The following is a 23,204-nucleotide window of genomic DNA, read 5'->3' as shown; positions in this document are numbered from 1 at the left end:
CAAATCGTGTTTCCAAGGCGACCAAGGCAGGTGCCAAAATCGAGTTCACCCGTATGTGTCTCGCAGTGTAAGCAAAACCGAACAGCAAGCTGTGCAGAAAACATCAGCCGAACTGTAGTGTGAACAGTGTGAACATTGTGCGAATGCTTCGATCAACGATCAACGGCCAATCAACCAGTAAAGCATATACAGCGTGATTTGTGGTGTGAGGTGTAGTTTTATGCGTTTGAGTGTCCACAGCCTACTCTTCGCTATTCGCATTCTAACAGGAACAGGAAGAATCTTCAATCAACGCCATTATGGCGGAACACGATCAAATCGTACTAGATGGTAAGTAAGGCAACATGCGGTGTCGACCGCCCTACATTTGATCAGCCCCACGTCTGCTTCCCTGTTTTGGGAACACAACCTTTCGAAAACTGACCCGCAAACATTCAAACAACCAGCGGTAATTGATGAAAAATTGGAACAAACTGAGCCGCTTTTTTGCCACCTTTCTTGGGACCCAAAAATCGCCGCGAGGACGATTTTCTCTTTTAAGGGCTGCAAAGCACTTCCCGGGCGCGTTTTCAGTAGAAAAATTTCAACATACCCCCGAATTGCTTTGGTGTAAACAAGTAAACACATCGGTAGGTGGCAACAGGTGGCATGAATGAGAGACGGCGTTGGTGCGCTCGGTAAAGTTTGTAAACAATGGTTCCAATTTCTCGTACGTAAGCGGAACCGTGCGCCAGATGTATGTTTGTCCGACGAAATGGGTGCACAACAACATAACCCGACAGAGGGAGGGTGGAATGTGCATATAAGGTGCGTGGCATAACCTAGATAGGGTGGACATTGTTGCGCACACTCGGGATTGGTGATCGTGAACTCGAACGTTGTGGTTGTTTTTGCAAACTTCCCTGCTTTCATCCCGTTTTTTTTTTTGCTACTCCTCTACTCCCAGAGCAACTATCGTCCTCTGCTGCCAGAATGCAAAAGCTGACGATGAGTGCTGCACGAACGAACATGCTGTGCCTGATGCTGACCGCTGTCGGTGGAGTGCTCATTATGTCCGCCATTGCCTTTGGGTTCTACATGACCGTATCCTCTGCAGGTATGTCTTGCTGCTGGATGTGATTATGTGAGGTTATTCTTCTACTCAATATGTCTTCTACGGCCAGCACTCCCACAGCAAACGGCGGGCCGGGTTGAGGTAGAACCGGCTGCGGCACAGGAACACGACGTGCTGGAAGAGGTGCGTCAAATGTACTTCAAGGCGGAAGCACAGGACGTACTGATGAGTTCGCTTCAGCTGCTGGAGCTGATGAAGGAGTTCGAGCCAATTCTCGAGCGCCAACGCCGCCGCAGAGATGTTGGCGAGTTCGTACCCAATCGTATCTCACGGGGTGATGATCGTTCCGAGGAGATCACGTACGGTGTTCGGCGGCGTGTTCAGCGCGAATACGACTACGGGATGGTGCCGATCGTGTACGGAGGTGCGCTGGCAGAACCCGTACTGCCGAGAAGTTCCCGCAACCGTCGTCATGCCATTTCGCTCGATGAGCTGCAGCGTGCCAAGCGCCGGGCCCAGCACGACTACCGGCGGCTGGAGAATGAGTACAACCGGTGTCGGAAGGAGGCACCGAACGGGAAGCTGTGCGATCAGATCTACGAAAAGCTGCAACGTCTGTCGGAGGAGATGAACGCACGCTTTATGGAGATGGCGAATCTGCTGCAAGGTTTCCACGAGGTTGGTCTAACGACTGAGGAGACCGTCACGTATCCGCAGGTATTTTTTGGCCTCAGTGAGCCTGCCTCGTCGAGTGTTGCTACTTCCGAACGCAGCACTACCCCCGAACATGATTCACCGACCGCGACCGTTGAGCAGTTGGTGAATGAAACGGATTTTACTCACCGCGCGTCTAAAGCCAAGTGGAGTACCACTACGGAGCCGATGAGCACTACACCGGCCGCTCCGTTGGTGTTTGATCCGAACCTCCACAAACCGGTGGTGAACAGTTCCATCCGCAGCTTGGACGATCTGTTTGACCATATGAGGCTCGGTGAGACGATCACGTCGCATCCCACCGAACGGACCACCGAACGTGACGATCTCTTTGAGATGGAGCTGTTCCACGCCAGTTCCAGTCCGGCGACGTTGAAAACTTCCTCCCCATCCACGTCTAACCGTTGGACTACCACCAAGAGTCCACTGCAAGCTGCTCGGAATCTGCACGATGTCGTCGATCAACTGCAGCTTGCCCAGATGCTACAACCCCACCCGTTCCACGAGGATCTGCTGCAACATCCGCCAGATAACATTAACGAGTTTGTGATGGCACGGTCACGCAACCGCGACCATATGCACCACGATCCGCAGCACAAAACGGTGGTTGTGGACACGTCCATCGATCCGCTGCGATCGGTTCATCAGCAACAACCGCAACAGTCGCTGGTGGTGGGACCGAGTGCCCCCTTTCTAAGCCTCTGCGATCAGCTGCGGTCGGCGTCGGGTAATGGCGGGCACATGAGACCGGTCACCAACGGTGGCTTCCAGCCGGGAGTTCACCATTCGGCCGGCATACCGATAACGGGCGAGGCGACCAAAGCGTCCTCGCAGATCATTGTCAACTCGGCATTCGGTGCGGGGTACGTGCCGAACACGGTTTGCTTCTATCAGAACGCACCCCACGCGGTAGGATCGCCGGCAGCGTACGGGTTCCGGCCTGCTGCTGCCACTGGTCCGTACGTCTACCCGAATGGCGGTGGATATCCACCGTATCAGCAGCCACCGCCGCAACACCATCCGCATCATCCGGGCGCCGGAGGTAAGCAACCGTTGAATGATCCTGCGATCGATGCCCTCATTCAACCACGCATTGCCGAAGGTGCGTGTTCTGTGTTGCGTTAGGGCCAACTCTTCCATGCCACCTCCGACAGAGAGTACATCGAGGCTCGTTCTGTTTTTTTCTCTCTCTCTCTCTCTTCCCAGCTATGATCAACATGCCGGTGAGCATTCAAAATCTCCATCATCCTGGTGCGCGAGCTCCGGAAGCTTCAGCGGACCCGCATAGTCCCTTTCTGCTGTGCTCCATGATGCACGGTAATGGCGCGGCCGGTCAACCTGAAGTCCACGGTACCACGGTACCAACTCCGCCGGCGCGACATCATTCGGCAAACGAATCCCACCCCGAGCCGGACGATCCCGAGGACTTGGCGTCGGTGTTTGCGGCGGGCCGGTCTTTGGCGGCTCGGGCCAAGGGTCGTCATCACTGCCGGCGGGGCTGGGTGCCGTGCTTCAGTTCGCATCAGTGCGTAAAGCGTAGCAGCTGGTGTGACTCGAAGACGGACTGCATGGATGGCAGCGACGAGAGCGCATGCTCGTGCGTGTCCCGCCTGCCGAAGCGCAAGCTCTGCGACGGATACGCCGACTGTCCGCTCGGGATGGACGAGATGGGATGCTTCGGGTGTGAGAAGTTCTCCTTCTCGTGCTTCCACACGCCGGACGAGTATCGGGCGGCACACCGGTCCGGTTCGATGTGCTACACCCTGCTCGAACGGTGCGATGGGTTCGACAATTGTCTCAACCGGAAGGACGAACAGGACTGCACGATGCTGGTGAAGGATTTGGGTCACTATCTCGCGTACTCGGTGCCCCACGCGTCCGGCGTGCTGCATCGCAACTACCGTGGCAAATGGTACCCGGTGTGTAACAATCCGTCGCAGTGGGCACGGGAGGCGTGCGACGCGGAGGTCGGACCGCAGGACCGTGAACCATTGCTGAGCCACGGGCACGGCAGTCTGCCGGGCCCGTACATCAGTCAGCGCGCGCACAGCGAGGTGTCCCAGCCGGAGTTTAGCGATGGGTGTAACGGGGTGTACGTGCAGGTCAAGTGTCCACCGGTGCGATGCGGCACCAGCAAGCTGCAGGAACAGCACTTCGCCCGCATCAGTGTCCGATCGCGACGGCAGACCAACGAGAGCGAGATGGTCGAGAGTGTGCGCATCGTCGGCGGTAGCCATGCCGAACCGGAAGCGTACCCATTCATTGTGGGCATCTTCCGGGACGGCAAGTACCACTGTGGTGGTAGCATCTACAACGAGCATTGGGTAGGTTTCCTCTCACTACAAAACCCTCCCGGAGTTGCAAGACTTCGCAGGTCACTAACGGTAAGTCTCCGCTTGCAGATCATTTCAGCCGCCCATTGCTGCGACAACTTCGATCAGCACTTCTTCGAGGTGCGTTCGGGTATGTTGCGCAAGCGTAGCTTCGCGCCACAGGTCCAGATCACGCGCGTCACACACATGATCATCCACCACGCGTACAGCTCGGCGCTGATGGCCAACGACATTGCGTTGATGCGTGTGGAGCACCCGTTCCACTACAACCGCTGGGTGCGCCCGATCTGTCTGCCCGAGAGGCATCGCACTACGGACGATCGGGATTGGATGTGGGGCCCCAAGCCGGGTACGGTCTGTACCGCTATCGGTTGGGGTGCCCTCCGGGAGCGAGGTGGTGCGCGTAAGTATGCCGAATCGTCCGGAAAGAAGGTGGCCATTCCATCTGTGTGTCTTCCACAGCTGATCATCTGATGCAGGTGTCGGTACCGATCTTAAGCTACTGCAAACACAAATCCGACCGTGACAGTCTGCAGATCTGTGCCGCCGAAGAGGACGGAGGGCATGACGCGTGCCAGGGCGACTCTGGGGGTCCGTTCGTGTGTCAGAGTAAGTCGAACCCGGCCGAATGGTATCTGGCCGGTGTGGTGAGCCATGGAGAAGGCTGTGCCAGAGCGCACGAACCGGGCGTATATACGCGTGTGGCACTGTTCCTCGAATGGATCACGGAGAAGGTGAATGCCCCATTGCCGACACGAACCGCCCGTGCCGACTGTCCCGGAATGCGGTGCATCTGGGGTGGTGGTGTCTGTCTCCCGCGGGGGAAGAAGTGTAACGGATTCGTGAACTGCCTGGGCGGTGAAGACGAATCGGGCTGTGCGATGGATCAGATGCTCCGATCGATGGCACACCGTGGTGATGAAGATAGTGACGAAGCGCAGCATGAAACTGTCACCCAGCGAGCCTCCGAAGTGCACGAAGGTCGGCAGGTGGATACGGCCGATGCAAGCACAGAACCCACCACGCCCGGTTTGTTTGAATCGGGTGAATCAACGACGTTCACCGTTTTTGAAGCGAGTGTAGAAGCGCAGGAGAGTATGATCGTGACCAAGACGGCTCAGACGGATCCCATCACGACAACGACAGCTCGTGAAGAAGTGTCATCTGAATCGAGCACTGCGGAGATCACTACCACCGCAACAAGTACAGCTCAGAGCACGCCGACAGCAGCCATCTCGCTGGAAGTCACGACATCCTTCCCACAGAGTTCCAGCTCTGAATTGCCGTCCTCCACCGAAGCGCCTACAACACCCACCAAGGCAACGACAACCGATTCGGCAATCATTTTCCCCGTACACGATACCGACCAAGAGGCGAAAGAGTTTGCATTTGTCGCACCGATTACGTCCTCCACCACGGAGGTGATCTGGAAGGCGTTGGAGAAAACGGTTAAAGAGGTACGTGGCCAGGCCAGGGCAGAAAATGGTTCCTCAGTGGTGAACTTCACTGCCACGGAACATCCGCTGCCATCGTCCACTACGGAAACCCCACTGGAGGAGCTTCCCGAGCATCCATTCTTCGACGATCTGGACGTGATGCACCAGCAGAAACACAAACGAGTAGCCGAGTTCCGGTTGACGGTACACAATATGCACACGAAGACGAATGTGCCAACGGCACCACCGAACGACACCGCACAGTATCGGCAGTTTTCCTGCAAAAAGTAAGTAAGCAATTGAGAAGTTTGCGGGCGAATGTAAACTACATGTTGAATGATCGTCATTACTTCACTAGCATCACCCAACGTATCAATATGGCGCATCGTTGCGATCGGATCGTCGACTGTGAGGATGGAAGTGATGAGCTGAACTGTACGTGCCGAGACTTCCTGCAGGACAAATTTGACTTTCTGATTTGCGACGGCAAGACGGACTGTCTCGACCATACGGATGAGCTGGGATGCAGTAAGTGATGTTCGTACGCCGTGGTTTTCGGGACGCCCATTGTACAACCGTTTCTCTTTCGCCAGTGAACTGCCAGGTTGGACAGTACGCGTGTCGCGTCAGTCAGGTTTGCATTCCCCGCGTGCAGGTGTGCAACGGACATCCGGACTGTCCGCTGCATGAGGATGAACTGGATTGCTGTAAGTATATGCGCGATCTGCTCCGGCTTCGGGTGCGGACTTACGCTTACATTCTCTCACCCCAGTGGCCCTCACCGATGGACATCGCGTGTACTTCGATGCGAACAATCTGACCCTGTTCCGCAACACCGGTATCGTCACCAAAAACACGAACGGCACCTGGGAGGTGCTGTGTGGAGCGGTACTGACAGCGAAAACCGAGCATGCGGTCGGCAAGATTTGCTCATTTCTAGGATTTGCGTAAGCGTTCACCTCAGATAACAACCACGCGCTGAACAGCGATTAATTCTTGGATCTTTCAGTGGCTTCCGGAACTATTCACTGCTATCGATCTCACCGTCCGAGCTTCCGACCGGGTTGCTTGTAAACAGGGGCGATCACCACTACGTCAACATTACGGTCGATGCCACCTGTCAAGCGTTGCGTGTTTCGTGCGTCCAACACATCAACGCCACCGAGCACGATATCGCGCACTTCGAGCACAACCACACGCAGGAACCGGTGCAGGTGAACATTCGCCCGCTGAATCCGATCCATCGGCCACACCATATGCCGCAGATCGTGTTCCAGGAGAACGCACACATCGAGCTAGTGGAGAACTTTGGCGATGATTACGACTGGCCGTGGAATACGAACATCTACCTCGACGGGGTACTGATCTGCAGTGGGCTGATCATCGATGCGAGCTGGATCATAGTGGCGGGCAGCTGTACGCGGTTGGTCAATCTACGGCATCAGTATCTGGCGGTCGTGGCCGGTGGTGCCAAATCGTACCTAAACATCGAGGGACCTTACGAACAGGTGGTGCGTGTCGACTGCTACCACTACATACCGGAAGCCGAAACGGTCATGCTGCATCTGGCGACCAAGCTGTCCTTCAGTCGCCATGTGCTGCCTACGTTTGTGCCGGAGAAGTAGGTGGAATTCGCTTGTGGTTGTAGGGAGGTGTTCAGAGGACGTCCTTATAGAACAGTTTTTTTTCTGGTATCTTGCAGTGAAAACGTCACCGATAGTGAATGTCTGGCGGTGGGACAGGACAAGTACGGTAGAACGAAAACGTTACGAGTGCATCTCAATGGGACAAACTGTCAAGGAGAGCGTGTTCGGTGCTATCATAAGGATCTTAAGCAGCCTTACTATCATCACGAGTCGTGTTACACCCCGGGTATGGTCTATTATAGCCTAACAGTGCTTAGCTCGCTGCTAATATTTATTTATTCCTCCGACAGAAGCGACACGCTCCGGTGTGATCGTGTGCAAGACGAACCGTTCCGGCTGGTATCCGGTAGGGTTCTACCAGCACAAACGGGGGCTCTGCGGTTTCAACGAAGTTGTTCGGGTGACCAGCTTGGTGGAATCGTACCACAAGATCCAGCACGTGCTGCACAACGAGAAGTGTGGCGAACAGCTGTACGACGAACCGCACTGTGCGGGAAAACGCTGCCGGTATGGGAAGTGCGTTGGCGAGCGGCTGCTGTGCGATCGTAAACCGGACTGTGGCGATGGATCGGATGAAAGTCCCGCGTTGTGTGCCACACGCAATCATACCAGCAGTAAGTAACGATTGGAATAAGGCTCGCTCGCTCGCTCTTGTTGCATGTAATAACCTCGCAACGTATTCGCTCTGTGCAAGGTTGTCTACCGCATCAGCTGCGCTGTGCAAACGAACGGTGTATCGATAAGGCTAACTTCTGCGACCGGAAGAATGATTGTGGGGACTCAACGGATGAACCGCACGACTGCTCGTGCTACACATACTTGAAGTAAGTCGGGTGATGTCCTGAAGCATTTTCGAACGCTCAATCATCTTGTTTTTTTCCCCCGCGGTAGAATCACTGACCCGGGAAAAATTTGCGACGGAGTGCGCAATTGTTGGGACAAATCGGATGAAAACCCGCGCGTCTGTCGGTGTCACGCCACCAGCTTCCGGTGCGGTGAGTCGGACATTTGTGTGCCGTACGATTTTGTCTGCGACAAGGAGCGCGATTGCCCGGACGGGGAGGACGAACAGTACTGTTACGCACTGCAGCAGAACTCTTACGAAGCGTAAGGCCTAACACGCGTAACAATCATTCGGAGCGCTACATTAAAACCTAACCTCTCCTTCCAGCGGGTACGGGGAGCTGATGGAGCAAAGCTTTGGCATCTGGCACTCGAAGTGCTTCCCGAAGGCGACCCAGTTTGACGATGAGTACATGCGGCGGATCTGCGAACAGCTCGGCTACAGCCAGGTACGCAAGATCTACGGACGGGCGATCGTGGAGGGTGCCCGGTTGCGTACGGCCAACGAAACCGAAAGTGCCGTCGATAAGCTGCGCCGGTCGGCGACGAAAACGATCGTGCAGAACAAATTTTCCAAGGTGATCATCAACAGGAACCACACGTTCTACATGAAACCGAGCCGGCCAATGTTTAAGGTGATCAACTGGAACTACGAGGATGAGCAGAACTGTCACCGGCTGGAGTTGTTGTGTGCACCGTGAGAATGGACCGGCAGTGTTTAGTAATAAAGTAGCACCCTAATGTCAAGAAGCAAACAACCGGTAGGCTACCGAGCGCACTGACTCACCTCCGAAACGTACCACTGGATTGCAATCTGTTTATTGGTACGGTATGGTAATGCCCAAACACACAAAAACACACAAATGCTAGTGGATAGAAACACTTTTACGATGGAGAGGCCAGTCCTGCCGTCTAGGTCCACAACCCATCAGCAGGTTACTGTCTCGGTCCACGACCCATCAGCAGGAAAAACGGACATCCACTGTTCAGCTTCGTCTTCAAGGCCTGACAGTCGCCACTCTCAGTCCAAGCGCTAGCCGGGCAACTCTGAAAAGCAAAAATGACCGGTCGTAAGTACTGCTGACAGGCCAATTCCAACAAGAGCCCGCTCTGCCTTACCTTGAACAGCGTCGTGTACAGACAGTTGACAAATCCTTGAGGAATAAAGCTACACCCAGCCCGGTCCGGTGAGGCCGATATCGGTGCCACACTGTAGGCGGGATCGTTCTGGATCTGTCGGGCGCAGGTGTCAACCGCTCCGTTAACGAGCGAACCAAAGTTTGGGTCCGCACCCAACGTACTGGCCATCGATTTCTTGATCGCGTCCGTGTTGAGCGCATTGTTCGCGAACCCACCCGTTTCGGTCATGGCGCACTGCATTATGCACTGTTGGGCGGGAGTTTAAATTAGCGTGTGGGAACATCGACACGACCCGTCCCATTACTTACACAACCCTCCGTACGTGGTACGCCTGGTGCTGGCATTTGGCCGGGTTGTGGATTATTCGCCTTGCACTTGTCCATCACCGCCGAATCGATCGGTTTCGGCAGTTTGCAACAGTCATCGGCTGTTACCGTGGTCGGCTGAAAGCAGGACGCATCCGGTGGCGGTGGTTGGGTGGCGACCTGGTATAGAAACGGGAGAGAGCCTTCAGGAATTGTTCCAACTGGTTTGCAATGCAACTCTCACCATGCCAATGATGGCCAATGCTACCAACACAAATGAGAACATGGTTTCCGATGGACGTATGAGATGTTCGAAGACAGCAAAGGCAGGGAAGATACTTCCTCGTTTGGTGGCTGTTTGGTAGCTTCTGGCCTGGATTTTGTGTAGTCCCATCACATTTTATACACAAATCTAGAATCTTTTTCTATCTCACATTACCTGCAATTTGGACTGAATTTAAACCCAGCCCAATTGGGCGATTGCTAATGCTTTTTCTACGTCCTACGACCTTGACAGTTTTCAGGCGATGCAGACTGCCGAACCAATTGTTGTTACCGTACCATTGTTGGGGACATTTGTCGGATTTATTAATTTCGAACAATTACGATCACCCTGCTCGCGATAATCAGTGTCCATTGTGTTGTGCTAAGCCGTGAGCCGAACTGCCCACACACTGCCTGCTGCGTTATTTATTGCTGCGCTTGTTTATTATTTTAAGTTGCGAACGGGTTTTGTCGAACCTTTGCCATTTAGGTTGGACGCATACGGCGGTGTTTGCGCATGGCAAAGTACGGGCAACCCTTCTTGATCTTGTCCTTCAGCAGCGTACATTCGTCCTTCTTCTGCCAGACACTCGTTGGGCATTGCTGAAACATAGTGGTAATGATGTTGAGCACGGTGTTCTCGACCGAACCTCACCCCGGCGCAGCTCAGACTCACCTCGAACAAGGTCCCGTAAACGCAGTTAACGAATAGCTTGCCCACCGGGCTGCAGGTGGCACTGTCCGTACTGACCGAAAAGTCCGTATCCATGTTGGTGCGCTGTTCGCACGCTTTAACTGCATCCTCAATCGATTTAGCAAAGTTGGCATTGGCTTTGACGACGGGTTGGATGGCTTTCCTAAACCCGGCACCATCAATCTGCTTATCCTTGAAGGCACCCATCCCCTTCAGAATACACTCAGCGATGCACTAAAAGCGAGCAAAGAGTGTAAATAAAAATGACGTGCCATGATCACGGTGGTCAAGCGCACTTACCGCTCCTGGATGAGGACCACGCTCTTTAGCGTCTTTCTTCGGTGGCTTGAAGGAATGTTCGGATTTGCACTTCTCAACGATGGTCTTATCGGCCAGTGCCGGTATTGCGCAGCACTCGTCTACCGTAATCTTCGTACCATTGTGACAGCCGAGCGGATCATGCCGAAGAAGGCCCATCGCCTGCTCCACCGTCTGCACGTACGAATAAACAAATGTCAGGGTTTCTCAACGCTTAGCACACCTGGATGACACTTACCACTACTAGCACCATCACACCAAGCAGCGCCACGTACCGGTCCATGTTAGACGATTGTTTTCAAGCGCTGTACTGTCTCAGTGGCCAATTTATACCCGAAACGCTAATGCGTGTCTTGTTAAAAATGCATTAAAAACCCATCATTTTATTATCGTTGCTTGGAAACGCGATTGGTAATCGCAGGGGGAAATAATTAAATCACACCAATCTAAGTGTGTTACAAAGTCTAATGCTAAAGGTAGTAATAGAAACAACTTGTTTGTTTTTTTTTTCTTTTGCAATGCGTAAAACGTAGATAAAAACGATAAAGATTTTATTTGGTTCAAAATGTCACACACTTTTTGGGGGGTGAAGGGGGGCAATTCGTTATCCTCCTCCTAAGCCAAAAGGTGTCTAAATCCAATGCCGATGCCGATGGTCCAACATCTATCCGAGTGACGTTTGCTGTGTTTGTGTCTCAACCAGCCTGTTACATCTTTTGCGATTCTACCAGCATGTACATTTCGTTCAAATCTTCCATCGTGGTGGAACACTTCGACAAGAATGTCTTCCACTCGTCACACAAGGGACCTGTGTCGTGGAGAGAGAGTGTTAGTGGGGGACTTCCGCAATGCGATTTTCATGACAACTTAAACCCGTGGCGATACTAACTTCCGGTCCAATCCTTGGTGGGACAGTTCTGCAATAGCCAAGTGCCATTAGTAGTTTGCAACTTCTCAGTCTATCCTGCGGATGGTTTGACTTACTGAGTACAGCTTGGCAGCAGCACACGCCATTGTCAGGCCCGCTATTGGGTCACAGTCGCTGAGCGCTTCCTTCATCTGCTTCGCCATCGCATTGTCCTTCTCCACCATCGGCAAACACTCCTGCAGTACCGCCTTCTCGATCAGACTCTTCCATTCGTCCGATGCCTTTACCTTGTCCTTGATGTACGCCTTGATCTGTTCCGCGTCCAAACGGTTGTCGGCCTTTACGAGGTTCTGCTTCTTCAGCACACAGGTGGCAAATTTCTGGATATTTCGAAACGAGACAAAGGCAATTCACTCAAACCGGAGCGCGTTCGCGTCCCGTAATGCTTACGCAGCTTTTCTGCAGTTGCGACACACTGGACTGTTCGAATTCTCCCATGCATGCGTGAAGCGTCTCGTTCGGGAACATTTCGGGGATGTTGCAGCACTTTTCTTCGCTGTCTTCTGCTGCTATCGCAGGTATCTTCTTGCATACGGAACTCACTTCACCGGTGGCGAGCTGTACGAGCCACATCAGTACTAAAACCTTAGCCCAAGGACACGCACGGATGCAGTTGATCGTGGTAGCCATCTTTACTAAGGTTCAGATTCGAATTTCCCCTACGAACTGACGCACTTTGGAGGTATCTACCGCTGTTATATACGTAGCAAAAGTGGCACAAAAACTAGCCAGATATTCCTTTTTTTATCACCTTCAAAACCTCGTTTTTTTTGTGGTACATTATGCTCTGGTTTGGAGGCACGTCAAAAGTAAACATTGATTATCGTAATCGGTTCTGCTCAATGCTCACCTTTTTGTATGAAACTCCATTGTTAGCAGAGGGGTCATTCGGAACATTCGGAATGACCTTAGCCATAGGCGTCACCCAGAGGCTGATGCTGACGGTGCATCAGTGATTGATGGCATCCACCGTAATTAACGCATGTTTATAAGTTATTCCTCCTTTATTCTTCCATGAAATGGGTGTGTGTATTTTAAGCGCTACATCTTAATATTACATTTATTCAGTACCGTAAACGAACAATGAAACCATACTAATAATCGTATGAACTAAGCGAATGCTCCACTGCTTCCACCCTGCGCTCCGATGAATGCTGGAACGCGGAACCGTTCCCTACCGCAGAGACTCAACACTTTGGACTGTGGAAGCATCACTGGATGTCCAACACCACCGCCTCGCTCAGCGGATTGCGCAGCGTTTTGTAGCGGTTCGTGCTGACCGCCAGCTCCACCAGATTCGTGTTGGTGAAGTAATCCACCAGCACCGCATTCGCGCGCTGACTCCACGGACCGCTCAGCAGCTGCATCAGCTTGGGATTCACGATGCTGGCCCGTTCCGCGGGCATCAGATAGGTGGCATCTTCCTCGTTCTGTAACCACCGGCAGCGAATGTTATCAATCCACCAGCACCAAACTTGTTACCGGTCTCGTTTACTTACGTAACTGCCCTGGAAACCCTGGACACCGTGTAGACTCCAGCCGATGTTTCGCGGTGCGTCCGGATGCTTTTGGGCGAATAAATTCTGCATAAACTCACCCAGCTCCGTGTGCTTGAGGAATGCGCTCGAGTGCTTTTTCCACGGTTTCCATACAATTTCCGACTCTAAACATAATGAAGGAAAAATATCACATAAATTGATTAAATTAATGATAAATCCCAAATTGATCCACAGCGCTTTTGTCTCTTTCCGTTTTCGCGCGCTCGTCTGAGAGCGGCGATGTTTTTCGATGTTTAACGATATAACGAGAAAATCACAGTAGGAAAGATAATGGTCATAATGAATTATTTCATATTTAAATTTCAACATACTTTTATAACTTTTCTGTTTGTTAATGAAGAGAATTTACTAAAAATTGAAAAGATCCTAATAAGTTTGACCTCTTTAGAAAAAGAAAATGGTGTTTAATGACCAAAAAAGGGCCAGTACCACTGTGCCAAGACAGAAGATTTAAATACACAATGAAACCATGGAGCAAGTGTAGCGCACTGCAAAGTAGGGAGAGTGTGTACAACGGGGGTCCCTTTCTAGCTGCTGATCTTCACCACACACGTTATCGGTTAAAGCCAATGAGCCAACAAGCGTAATCAATCTTCGTAACAAATTGTCCATGGCGCATTGTCAATAGGCGTATTTGTGCTACTAGATAGGCCGCTTCAGTGCAGGAGAGAAAGGCCACGAGCGAGAGATAGTGAGCACAGTTTAAGAGGCTGGGGCGTCCCTTTGGACGGAGGCACTGCGAAAGTGAGTTATTGTCCAGTGAGGATGGGTTTAGTGAGGACGTCCGTGTGTTTGTTCGTGTGGGGCTTGATTTGTTGGCCGGCCCGGACCACTGCGCTCGACGGCAAGTACGAACCGACCTGGGAAAGTTTAGATGCGCGACCCCTACCCAAATGGTATGACGATGCGAAGGTGGGCATCTTCATACATTGGGGCGTGTACGCGGTACCTAGCTACGGGTCCGAATGGTTCTGGATCAACTGGAAGGGCAGCAACACAACCGAGTACGTGCAGTTCATGAACAGCAACTACAAGCCCGGCTTCACGTACCAAGACTTTGCGAGCGACTTTACGGCGGAACTGTTCAACGCGACCGAGTGGGCCGATCTGTTCGTTAGGTCCGGTGCACGGTACGTGGTGCTGACTAGCAAACACCACGAAGGCTACACCCTGTGGCCGTCGCGGCATACGTTCGGCTGGAACTCGATGGACGTCGGACCGCATCGAGACATTGTGGGCGAGTTGGCCGGAGCAGTTCGCGCCACCGGGCAGCTGACGTTCGGTGTGTACTACTCACTGTTCGAGTGGTTTAACCGGCTGTACATCCGCGACAGGGACCTTGCCTTCCTCCATCGGGAGTACGTCGATGGGAAGGTGTGGCCCGAGCTGCAGGAACTTATCAACACCTACCGGCCGGAGGTGCTGTGGAGTGATGGCGATTGGGAGGCACCCGACGGGTACTGGAAGGCGAGAGAGTTCTTCACCTGGCTGTACAACGACAGCCCGGTGCGGGACACGATCGTTACGAACGATCGCTGGGGCATGGGGACGCTGTGTCTGCACGGTGACTTTCACACCTGCTCCGATCGCTACAACCCCGGCGTACTGCAGAAGCACAAGTGGGAAAATGCAATGACGATCGATCGAAAGAGCTGGGGCCATCGGGGAAATGCGCGGCTGGAGGATTTCGTCACCACGGACGAGCTGATCGGGGAGATCGCCACCACGGTCAGCTGTGGCGGTAACATCCTGATCAACGTTGGCCCAACCAAAGCAGGCACCATCGATCCAATCTTTGCCGAGCGGCTCGTCGATATGGGACGGTAAGGTAGCAATAGACCCTTTAATCAGATCTCCTCCCCGTCACTGAGCAACGTTTTGAGCGTCTTCCAGCTGGCTAAAAGTAAACGGCGAAGCGATCTACAAATCGCAACCCTGGGACTACCAGAACGATACACTCACCGGCAGTGTTTGGTACACGGCAGCAAAGGGTTCCACCCGGCGGGACACCAACTTCCGCACGATCTACGCGATCGTGTTGGACTACCCGTACAAAGCGAACAGCGTGCGGTTGGGAGCCTTCAGCAACCGGGTGACAAAGATCGTACAGATCACGATGCTTGGATTCAACACCGCCCTAAAGGTAGGTCAATCTAGCCAGTGACCTTTTGCACCCTTCTCACACCAAATGCTTCCCGTTTTAGTGGAAACCGACGGATGATGGCATTTTGGTGGAGTTCCCTGCCAAGAATGAAATCGACCGGCTAATGCTCCACCACGCATGGACGCTTAAGATTACGCTGTCCTCCCGGTGGCCCCTAAACGGATGACCTACGGAGCTTGCAACGACGCGTGAGTTGCTGTAGACTGTGGATCCGCCGCTGTCGCCTAATTGTGGAGCAGTTTAATTGGTAGTAATAAACCGGCCTTATGCAACAGCAAACGGCATTTCGGCAGATGTGGGCACGGGAGTCTACTACCAGTCGGAGGCTATAAAAAGCCACAACACTGAGCGCCGACTTTCTCACCGGCGTTCCATCGCGGGCTAGTTTGCATGTTCGTTAGGGGTATGCTCGTACCGAATTCCCCCAAAAACAGACACAGATATCGAAAAGAGTATCATCGCCGCAAAAGCGTCAGACGGGTGGGAACAGAGTGTTTTTTTGTTTTTTGGTTTCTGTTTCCTTTACCGTTTGTCCTCAGATTTGGCGATTTGTCATGACAAATTTTAATCCATTACGACACGGCTGGGTCGTGCGCTAACCGTTTTGTGTGGTCGAATGTGGGTCAGTGTCGGCGTATTTGGGGTTTGGTTCGCAAAACACGGGGAGGACGAAAAACGGCCTACGATCGATATCGGTGTCGGTGTGATCAAGCGGTGTCGTAACGGGCTTGGAACGACAGTCCCAAGACGGACGAGCCGACGAATGTCAAGGCCGCTGCTGCGTCAAGAAAGCATCATTCTAGGTAAACCGGAAGGGGCACACGGGCTGCCACTAGTGTGGCACATCTTACCAACGTCACGTTTTTGCTTTCGACGATGAAGAGCGCTGTCGGCCCTTGAATGGAGCTCGACACTTTGCCGCGATCCTACACGCGCGGGTGCCCGCACGATCACGTTTGTTTTATGCGTCCAGCCATCCATTGTCGCGGAACGGGCGAAGGACGCACCGGTGTCGGAACTAAGCGAAATGATTAGTTTAATGCTCATTAGCTAAAATAGGAAGTTTGCGGGGCAATCGAGCAGATGGCATGCGGTCGTACTTCTACGATTTTTTTTTTCGCCGCTCTTGTGTGTGGAGCTCTTTGTTATCGTCTCGTATGGTGAGCTGCTCGAGAACGAAACGAACGACACAATGCAACGCTGAACAGCCAACGTAGTCATTCCGGCGCACTAGACGAGAGATGAAACAGAACTGCACCAACCGACGACAACCGTTGGTCCACAATTGAATAATCGCTTATCGAGACACTCGCTGATTGACCGTGCCCCGTCTGTTCTCGCTTGACTTACCATTTAAGCTGGCCTCGTGATTGTAGGCGATAAGTAGGTACTTTCCCTCTCGGCGCATATCCCCGAGCGTGAGATTGTACGACTCGCCGTCCGCATCGTCCATCGTCCCCGTCTCGCCGGATGCGACCGTCGGCCGGCGGTACACCAAATCGCCCAGCTCCTGCTCGACCAGCGACAGCAGTGCCGCATGCTGCTCGGGATTGTTGTGGAAACCGAGCGGGAATCGTCGGAAGTCGAGAAATACGGTCTCCTCGGACAGGATCACAAACCGGCGGATGTCCTGCAGGATCGGGGCGAGTGATGCGACGCGCAAGTGTTCGTTCATGATCCAAAAGTTGCGTGTGCCGTTGTGCGATGGGTAGTACCCGATCGAGAAATCGAGATAGCGCACCCCGAACACGAGCTGACCCCACACGTCCATGCTCTGCCGGAAGCCGATCTTCTTCAGGAACGCGTTGCCAACGTTGGTGCGCGTCTGGTAGCAACCGGAACAGTGCGTCCCGGGCAGGAACAGCTCCCGGAGCGACACATTGCCAAGCCCCGGTTCGCTAAACATCCACGTGGGTCGGATCTTGAGACAGTCGAAGTACTGCAGCTGGCCGGCATCGTCGTAGCTCGTGAGGTACAGATCGAAACAGATCGGTTTGCTCCGTCGCTTCGGTATGTGCTGCAGGACCTGCTCGTAGCTCCAACCGCCCGGTAGCTTCCGACGGCCAAACTTTATCTCACTCACCACCTGTCCGCCGGGCGCACCGTTCGGGAAGACTGTCGCGACCGGCGAAGCGTTCGACAGGGCCGGGTTCTCCGCGTACAGTCCGATCCATTCCGGCGGATGTTCACATCCCGGACCCCAATTGATCACCAGCGGCGAATCCTCGACCGAGCGTCCGAGGGCGAAAATGGTGAGATATATTGGGCAGCTATCTGCGTGGGCTGTGCTGCCGGTGAGTGTAGCCGCAGCAACGCACACGGCTACTAAGATCGTTCTCCAACCACTGCACATTGGGAAGTTCACCGAATCGGTTGTGTTGTCGCTAATAGTGGCACACAGACGCGTCCGTTTGCCGTGCGATTCTCACCAAGACTGTCCGCTCGGTAGCGCCGCAAACTTCCTTTCGCGTAGACATCTTAGCGAGCGTCAGCTGTGTTTTTGTCTCCTTCGCCCATCTTTGCGATTGTTTCTTTTCGACGTAATAGCCGCAAACATCTTGGCGACGCTGTGAGCTGCAGTTCGATAGAAAAACAAACTGCCTTAGAGATGAGCTTTGTGGTGGTGGCATATGCACGCGAAGCTCGTGTTTGGCTGGCCGGAGAAGAAAGGAATCCCATATCCAACTGTCAGTAGCGCCACAGCCGACCGGTGTCGAACGAGAGTTGGCGCCATTTTGGACGGTTGACATTTAACCGAATATTCAATTGGGTTTGGTGTTCGAGTAGAAACTTTTCCTGAGGAATCTAGGTGGATGACAATCGTCCGAATCGTTATCTTAACGACCCCAAGGGTACACCATAAAGGAGACATTCGAAAATAAATCACTCTATCGCGCACACCTGGCAGATGTGGCGCTCGCTTCTGTTGTTGAGTGATTCACACCTCAGAAACAGGTGCAACAGGTGTTCAAGCAAAGGCTCACTGCCTGGGCTGTTATCAATCGACGGTGGCCGATTAAAAGATCAGCCAATGTCCGGTGTGGATTACGCGCGTCTGTTTGTATTTACAGTCGAAATTAAAGCTGTTTGCGAAGAATGTCTGTTTGCTGTTGGACCCGAGATAACGATTTTGATTGAATAATTACTGTCCAATTTATCGTGTTATTTGTACAGCTGTCGCAGAACTCACGCGTGAGAACGGAAGACACAATTTATGGAATGGAATTGAATTACCCAATTCCAATTACCCAAACCATGTGTAATTACGCATCGTTGTAAGTTATTATTAGTATTGTTGAGAAAATAATTAATCTTTCCGAGTAATCAGAACAAAGCGCCTTCTGATGTTTAGTGCCCATGAGTAAAAAAAAACCGCCCTTTTCATTGGAATAGAATAATATTCCGTACTTGAGACACTTTGTAACCTTTTATGAATGGAAATATCCATTTTTTTCGGACATGCTTATATGCATATTTAGCACCACAAACTTTTTTTGCCCATTACGACATCTATTTCTGGTGTCGGCAGCTTGTACTTATTCTAACTAATTGGCGACTTTATTTGCAAATGGTTGTGGTTTGTGAGTTTGTCAACATGCCCATTAAATCTCCCCTCACGTGGCTGTTGTTTATTTGCTTAGCCGTGATGGTTTTTTTTTATCCAAGTAAAGAAGTGACGTTTTACAGATTTGTCGAAGCGGAATATGTTAAGTTAAACAGATTTAAGGTTATTTATGTAAATACTTGAAACAGCATTAATTTCACTACCAATTATGATAAAAATTAATTTATAAACAAAATTACTCACCGTTTTCAATTTGAACCTCCGTTCAGTTTCAAAATTTTGTTCATGTAGTGCGGATTGCATACCTAGCAGGATGAATGTACGTTTGCACAGAAAACATCTGTAGCGCTGGTTGCATACATTGCGGGACTAACGTCGTTTTAATGTTCGAATTTTCGGAACCAACCGCTCGTTTACAGGAAATTCCAAACTTTTCAAAACTTCCTGAAATTTTTGAGGTTACTTTGTACATGCACTTCCAAGCAAAAGTAAAAGAATGAAATTACAAACATAATTTGCACAATACATAATTTATTCTCACTATTACCTACCAGCTACCGATTGTTTGCCACCATGACTTTCTCACACAAGCACACACGTTTCGCACGTTCCACTAAAGCATCGGACACATGCTGCCGTACTCTCGCAGCTTGTTGCAGTTATCGTTCACGTTGAAAATGGACGCCGGACACTGGGCAAACATCATCATGCCCATGCACCGCAGCACGGTACCGGAGATGGGATGACAGATCTTTTCACCCTCGAAGCTCGGCTCCAGCAGGGCGCCGGCCTCAATTTCGTCCTTCTTCTTTTCCGCCAGCTCGAAGCAAGCGTTGGTGGCATCCCGCACCAGCGACATCCATTCCGGCGTGCTCTTCACCGCATCCATGAACATCTTCGACAGATCGTCCCGCTTCAGCATACCGTCCGCGTACATGTTGGTCGCGTTCATGGCACACTCGGCAATGCACTAAAGGGATTGTGAGAAAGGGACGAGTGGGAATTAAACCGCTATCACGTCATCCGTTTCTGCCCTCCCCACACTTACACATCCACGTGGAATGCCATCCATCTGTAGCTGTTTCTTCGTCTGCTCGCCATACTTCTGGTAGCAGTCCATCATGATGGTACCATCCATGAGCATCGGTGTCGGACAACATTCGGCCGGGTTCTATAAGGTACGTTTAGGGAAGACGTCACGCAACGGGCAAGAAACAATACTCTCCGCTAATTTCACTCACCGTATCAACCGGTGGACCGGCCGCACAGGGGTTATTGGCAGCAATGGCCACCTGTACCAGCGCACCGGCAGTCAGCAAGCACATTGCCAACTTCAACATGAAACGCCGTTGCTGTCCCATCGCCACGCACGTTCGACTGCAAACTGAGATCGCCGTCCGATGGGTCGGTTTCGTTTTTATCCCAATATCCGATCTACTCGTCCGCAGATGTCAACCGGCACTATCATATGCACGTGAACCGAGCGCAGGGGGCGGGTTTTGCATGGCTAATGATCGCCGGGGCACTGATGAGTGTGCAATCATTATGCGTATTTGCCACATGCACGACAAAGCATCCACATGATGGAGTTAAACGACGGCGAAGGGCTCGTTAGCATCTGTCAGCAATCGAATCGAACTCAACGGCAAAAGTGTCCACTCATTGTGCGGGAGGGAATCGACGTATTTCATGGCTTTGAATGCAAAAATCTGGCGCTTTCTGTTGGTATAGAAAAGTGCGGCATTTAATAGATAGGTAGGCATCGGAATGATACCGTAGCCGTGTACTCTGGTGCAGGTTGTCTGGATATAATTTGTGTATAATCTCACCGTAGCAGCGGTAGCATCGTTTGTTCCGGTGTTTTTGTTGTGTTCACTTATTGCAATCCACGCGGTAGCTGCAAAAAATGCCAGAGGGTCATGTCAGTTTGTTTGTTTTGTGTTCATTGTAATTTTGTAAAAGTGCAGGGGATTGCAACTCACACACAATAACACTGAACGACTTATTGAAACTGCAGTTTTCAACTACTTCAGTTGCGTGCAGACATGCGGACGCCATTTGCCAACCTAGAAAACACTAAAACGAGGCTGCGTTTATAGTGCGGAGTTTTGCACTGAACGTTTGTTTTGGTTCATCTGAAAACCCTTCTTCGTTTGGCTAATGACACTCCATAAATGCTATCACTGTAATTGAGTGCAGTCTGTTTATCTTACTAATTGTAAATCCCTATCTTGTGCCGTTTTGTCAGATGTCGCCTTATAATCGGTGAATTATGGATGACTATGATTTCGCTGCATAACGTTCAACTTAGAAGCGCTATCTGAGTAGCACCACCACACCATTGATACTTGGCGTATTGTTCGCAACGATGATTGCCATTTGGGTTATTTGTTAGATTTTTTGTTCGATTAATTGTAACAATCTTCATTGAGAAGGCAGGTAAAGTGGGTTAGGGGGCTAAGCATTTGTTTGTTTTATTAGTGACTCAACCACTATCGCCAAAATGGCACTTCGTTTGCTAAATTTGCCCACTTTACCGTACAATAATAATGATGATAAGCACCTTTTAACTTACTTATCCGGTTTCGTGGCCTGCTGCAGTCACCAAGTCCTGTACACCACTCACGGTCGAGGGCCGTCGTCAGCCAATCCATTTCCCTGCCTTTCTGGCGACCTCATCAACACTACTACGCCATCCCAATTCTGTCCATGTGGAAGACCTAGAAGGACTATACGGGCTGGGTCGTCCGGTGTCATTCGCATGACGTGACCAACCCACAGGAGCACGCCGAGTCTAATCCGCTGTACCATAGTGAGTTCGTCGTATACCTCGTCATTGTAGCGACTCCTCTATTGTCCTTTCACACATTGGAGTCATCTTTCTCTCGAACTCGGCTAAGAGCGTTTCGACAGCTTTGGACATAATCGATGTCTCAGAGGTGTATCTAAGTACTGGAACACACATAATAAGTACAAGCTGTTATAAACTCACCATATCTTTGTATCTAATCAAGATACAGTTCTCTTATGCACTGCAACTGGCGAAGGTAGGAAGCTACTTAAAGCACTCCAAGCACCTAAGTAAACATACACGCCTACCTTTTAATGTGACTGACATTTCCTCCGCCGATCTGACAGTTTGATCAAGCTGATGCAGGTCGAATATGTTACCGACAGAAGCGAACACTTAAATACGACACTAATAACAGTTGGTTTATGTTCACTTCTTAACCAAAAGATGGCGTCAACATTGCGTCTTGTGTGGATGACAAGCTGTGTTTTTCTCTTTTTGATTGACAACTGCTTCACGAGTTGGTCAGTAGCATCGTGTTGAGATCGTATAAAAGAGCAAGACGATCCTCACTGCTCAAGAAGTTGTACTGTGCGGCACAAAATCACAAGATGGTGACCAAAAGTATCGTCACGATCGTGACATTGAGCGTTATCGGTTTCCACACAGTGTTTGCTGATAATCCCTGCCTAAAAGGACCTCCTGTACCGAAGGTAAGGCCTCATATTTATAGGTTAAAAAACAAGCTAACCTCTACGCATTTCACTCTCAGAATGCAGCCGAATGTTGTGCTACGCCGTCTCTCGTTGAACCCAGCGCGTTCATGGCTTGCCATTCGAAATGGATCGCACAAACTAAACGCCAGATGGCGCTGGAAGGCATACCACGTGGTTGTGTAAGTACACCTCACGAGACAGATTCGCAATACCACGACCATGTATGTGTACAATCTGTCTCTCTCTCTCTCCGCAATGAACAGTGCGTAGCGGAGTGCGTAATGAACTCCACGAACCTTTACGCCGACGGGCAGCTGGATCGTGACGCACTGACCAAGCTGTACCTCGGTTCGACCAAAACGATGGCGCTCGAATGGAAGCAAATCACGCTGGACGCGATCGATGGCTGTTTCAAGATGGCGGACACGATCAAGGAGGAAATTGAGGCGGGTGCGAAGCTGACGCCCGCCTTCGAAGGTGAACAGATCTGCCATCCGATCTCCGGTACGATATTGGCCTGCATGGGGATGACGCTGTTTGCGGAGTGTCCTGCTAAACTGTTCACCGTGAACGATGACTGCAACAAGCTGAAGACATACCATAGCAAGTGTCCATTCTTGTAAGCGACTTCCTATTTGCATGTCGGCAGACGAATGAGTTTTAAAGCAGTTAACTTTACAGGCATATCAATAAACAACGCACCAATGCACTACGGCAGCTCCTTATTAGTCACG

The 23,204-nt window shown here is 51.5% G+C and overlaps 8 protein-coding genes across 8 annotated transcripts; 3 read left to right on the top strand and 5 right to left on the bottom strand.

Moving 5' to 3' along the window:
- The first annotated feature begins 299 nt into the window (after window positions 1-299).
- Window positions 300-8,727, top strand: LOC128711044 (serine protease nudel). Its single transcript, XM_053805911.1, has 15 exons — window positions 300-330; window positions 947-1,096; window positions 1,164-2,870; window positions 2,975-4,092; window positions 4,171-4,504; window positions 4,564-5,824; window positions 5,896-6,065; window positions 6,131-6,244; window positions 6,310-6,484; window positions 6,547-7,158; window positions 7,240-7,409; window positions 7,474-7,797; window positions 7,878-8,007; window positions 8,075-8,290; window positions 8,355-8,727. Exons 1-15 carry the CDS (start codon window positions 300-302, stop codon window positions 8,725-8,727), a joined length of 6,885 nt encoding a protein of 2,294 aa, XP_053661886.1.
- Window positions 8,728-8,962: 235 nt separating this feature from the next.
- On the bottom strand, window positions 8,963-9,757 carry LOC128713724 (general odorant-binding protein 67-like). Its single transcript, XM_053808590.1, has 4 exons — window positions 9,716-9,757; window positions 9,475-9,651; window positions 9,146-9,412; window positions 8,963-9,073 (listed from the first exon to the last, which is right to left on the bottom strand). Exons 1-4 carry the CDS (start codon window positions 9,755-9,757, stop codon window positions 8,963-8,965), a joined length of 597 nt encoding a protein of 198 aa, XP_053664565.1.
- Window positions 9,758-10,221: 464 nt separating this feature from the next.
- On the bottom strand, window positions 10,222-11,030 carry LOC128714521 (general odorant-binding protein 67-like). Its single transcript, XM_053809396.1, has 4 exons — window positions 10,986-11,030; window positions 10,730-10,921; window positions 10,412-10,663; window positions 10,222-10,338 (listed from the first exon to the last, which is right to left on the bottom strand). The coding sequence occupies exons 1-4, from the start codon at window positions 11,028-11,030 to the stop codon at window positions 10,222-10,224; spliced, it is 606 nt and encodes a 201-aa protein (XP_053665371.1).
- Window positions 11,031-11,454: 424 nt separating this feature from the next.
- On the bottom strand, window positions 11,455-12,305 carry LOC128715011 (general odorant-binding protein 66). The gene is made up of 4 exons (XM_053809892.1): window positions 12,066-12,305; window positions 11,732-11,995; window positions 11,637-11,664; window positions 11,455-11,555 (listed from the first exon to the last, which is right to left on the bottom strand). The coding sequence occupies exons 1-4, from the start codon at window positions 12,303-12,305 to the stop codon at window positions 11,455-11,457; spliced, it is 633 nt and encodes a 210-aa protein (XP_053665867.1).
- A 581-nt stretch (window positions 12,306-12,886) lies between these two features.
- LOC128715487 (uncharacterized) lies at window positions 12,887-17,751 on the bottom strand. Its single transcript, XM_053810393.1, has 3 exons — window positions 16,749-17,751; window positions 13,175-13,338; window positions 12,887-13,105 (listed from the first exon to the last, which is right to left on the bottom strand). Exons 1-3 carry the CDS (start codon window positions 17,749-17,751, stop codon window positions 12,887-12,889), a joined length of 1,386 nt encoding a protein of 461 aa, XP_053666368.1.
- LOC128715486 (putative alpha-L-fucosidase) lies at window positions 14,000-15,564 on the top strand. Its single transcript, XM_053810392.1, has 3 exons — window positions 14,000-15,057; window positions 15,128-15,377; window positions 15,439-15,564. The coding sequence occupies exons 1-3, from the start codon at window positions 14,000-14,002 to the stop codon at window positions 15,562-15,564; spliced, it is 1,434 nt and encodes a 477-aa protein (XP_053666367.1).
- A 1,825-nt stretch (window positions 17,752-19,576) lies between the features above and the next one.
- Window positions 19,577-20,339, bottom strand: LOC128715488 (uncharacterized). The gene is made up of 3 exons (XM_053810394.1): window positions 20,205-20,339; window positions 20,012-20,134; window positions 19,577-19,933 (listed from the first exon to the last, which is right to left on the bottom strand). Exons 1-3 carry the CDS (start codon window positions 20,322-20,324, stop codon window positions 19,577-19,579), a joined length of 600 nt encoding a protein of 199 aa, XP_053666369.1. The 5' UTR covers window positions 20,325-20,339.
- A 2,026-nt stretch (window positions 20,340-22,365) lies between these two features.
- On the top strand, window positions 22,366-23,093 carry LOC128711453 (uncharacterized). The gene is made up of 3 exons (XM_053806329.1): window positions 22,366-22,467; window positions 22,527-22,649; window positions 22,734-23,093. The coding sequence occupies exons 1-3, from the start codon at window positions 22,366-22,368 to the stop codon at window positions 23,091-23,093; spliced, it is 585 nt and encodes a 194-aa protein (XP_053662304.1).
- Window positions 23,094-23,204: the final 111 nt, after the last annotated feature.

The sequence above is a fragment of the Anopheles marshallii genome, chromosome 3, assembly GCF_943734725.1.
Source record: "Anopheles marshallii chromosome 3, idAnoMarsDA_429_01, whole genome shotgun sequence".
In the NCBI taxonomy this organism is placed as follows: domain Eukaryota; kingdom Metazoa; phylum Arthropoda; class Insecta; order Diptera; family Culicidae; genus Anopheles; species Anopheles marshallii.
Note: the sequence above shows the minus strand (reverse complement) of the source record. Positions and strands in the feature narration are given on the sequence as shown.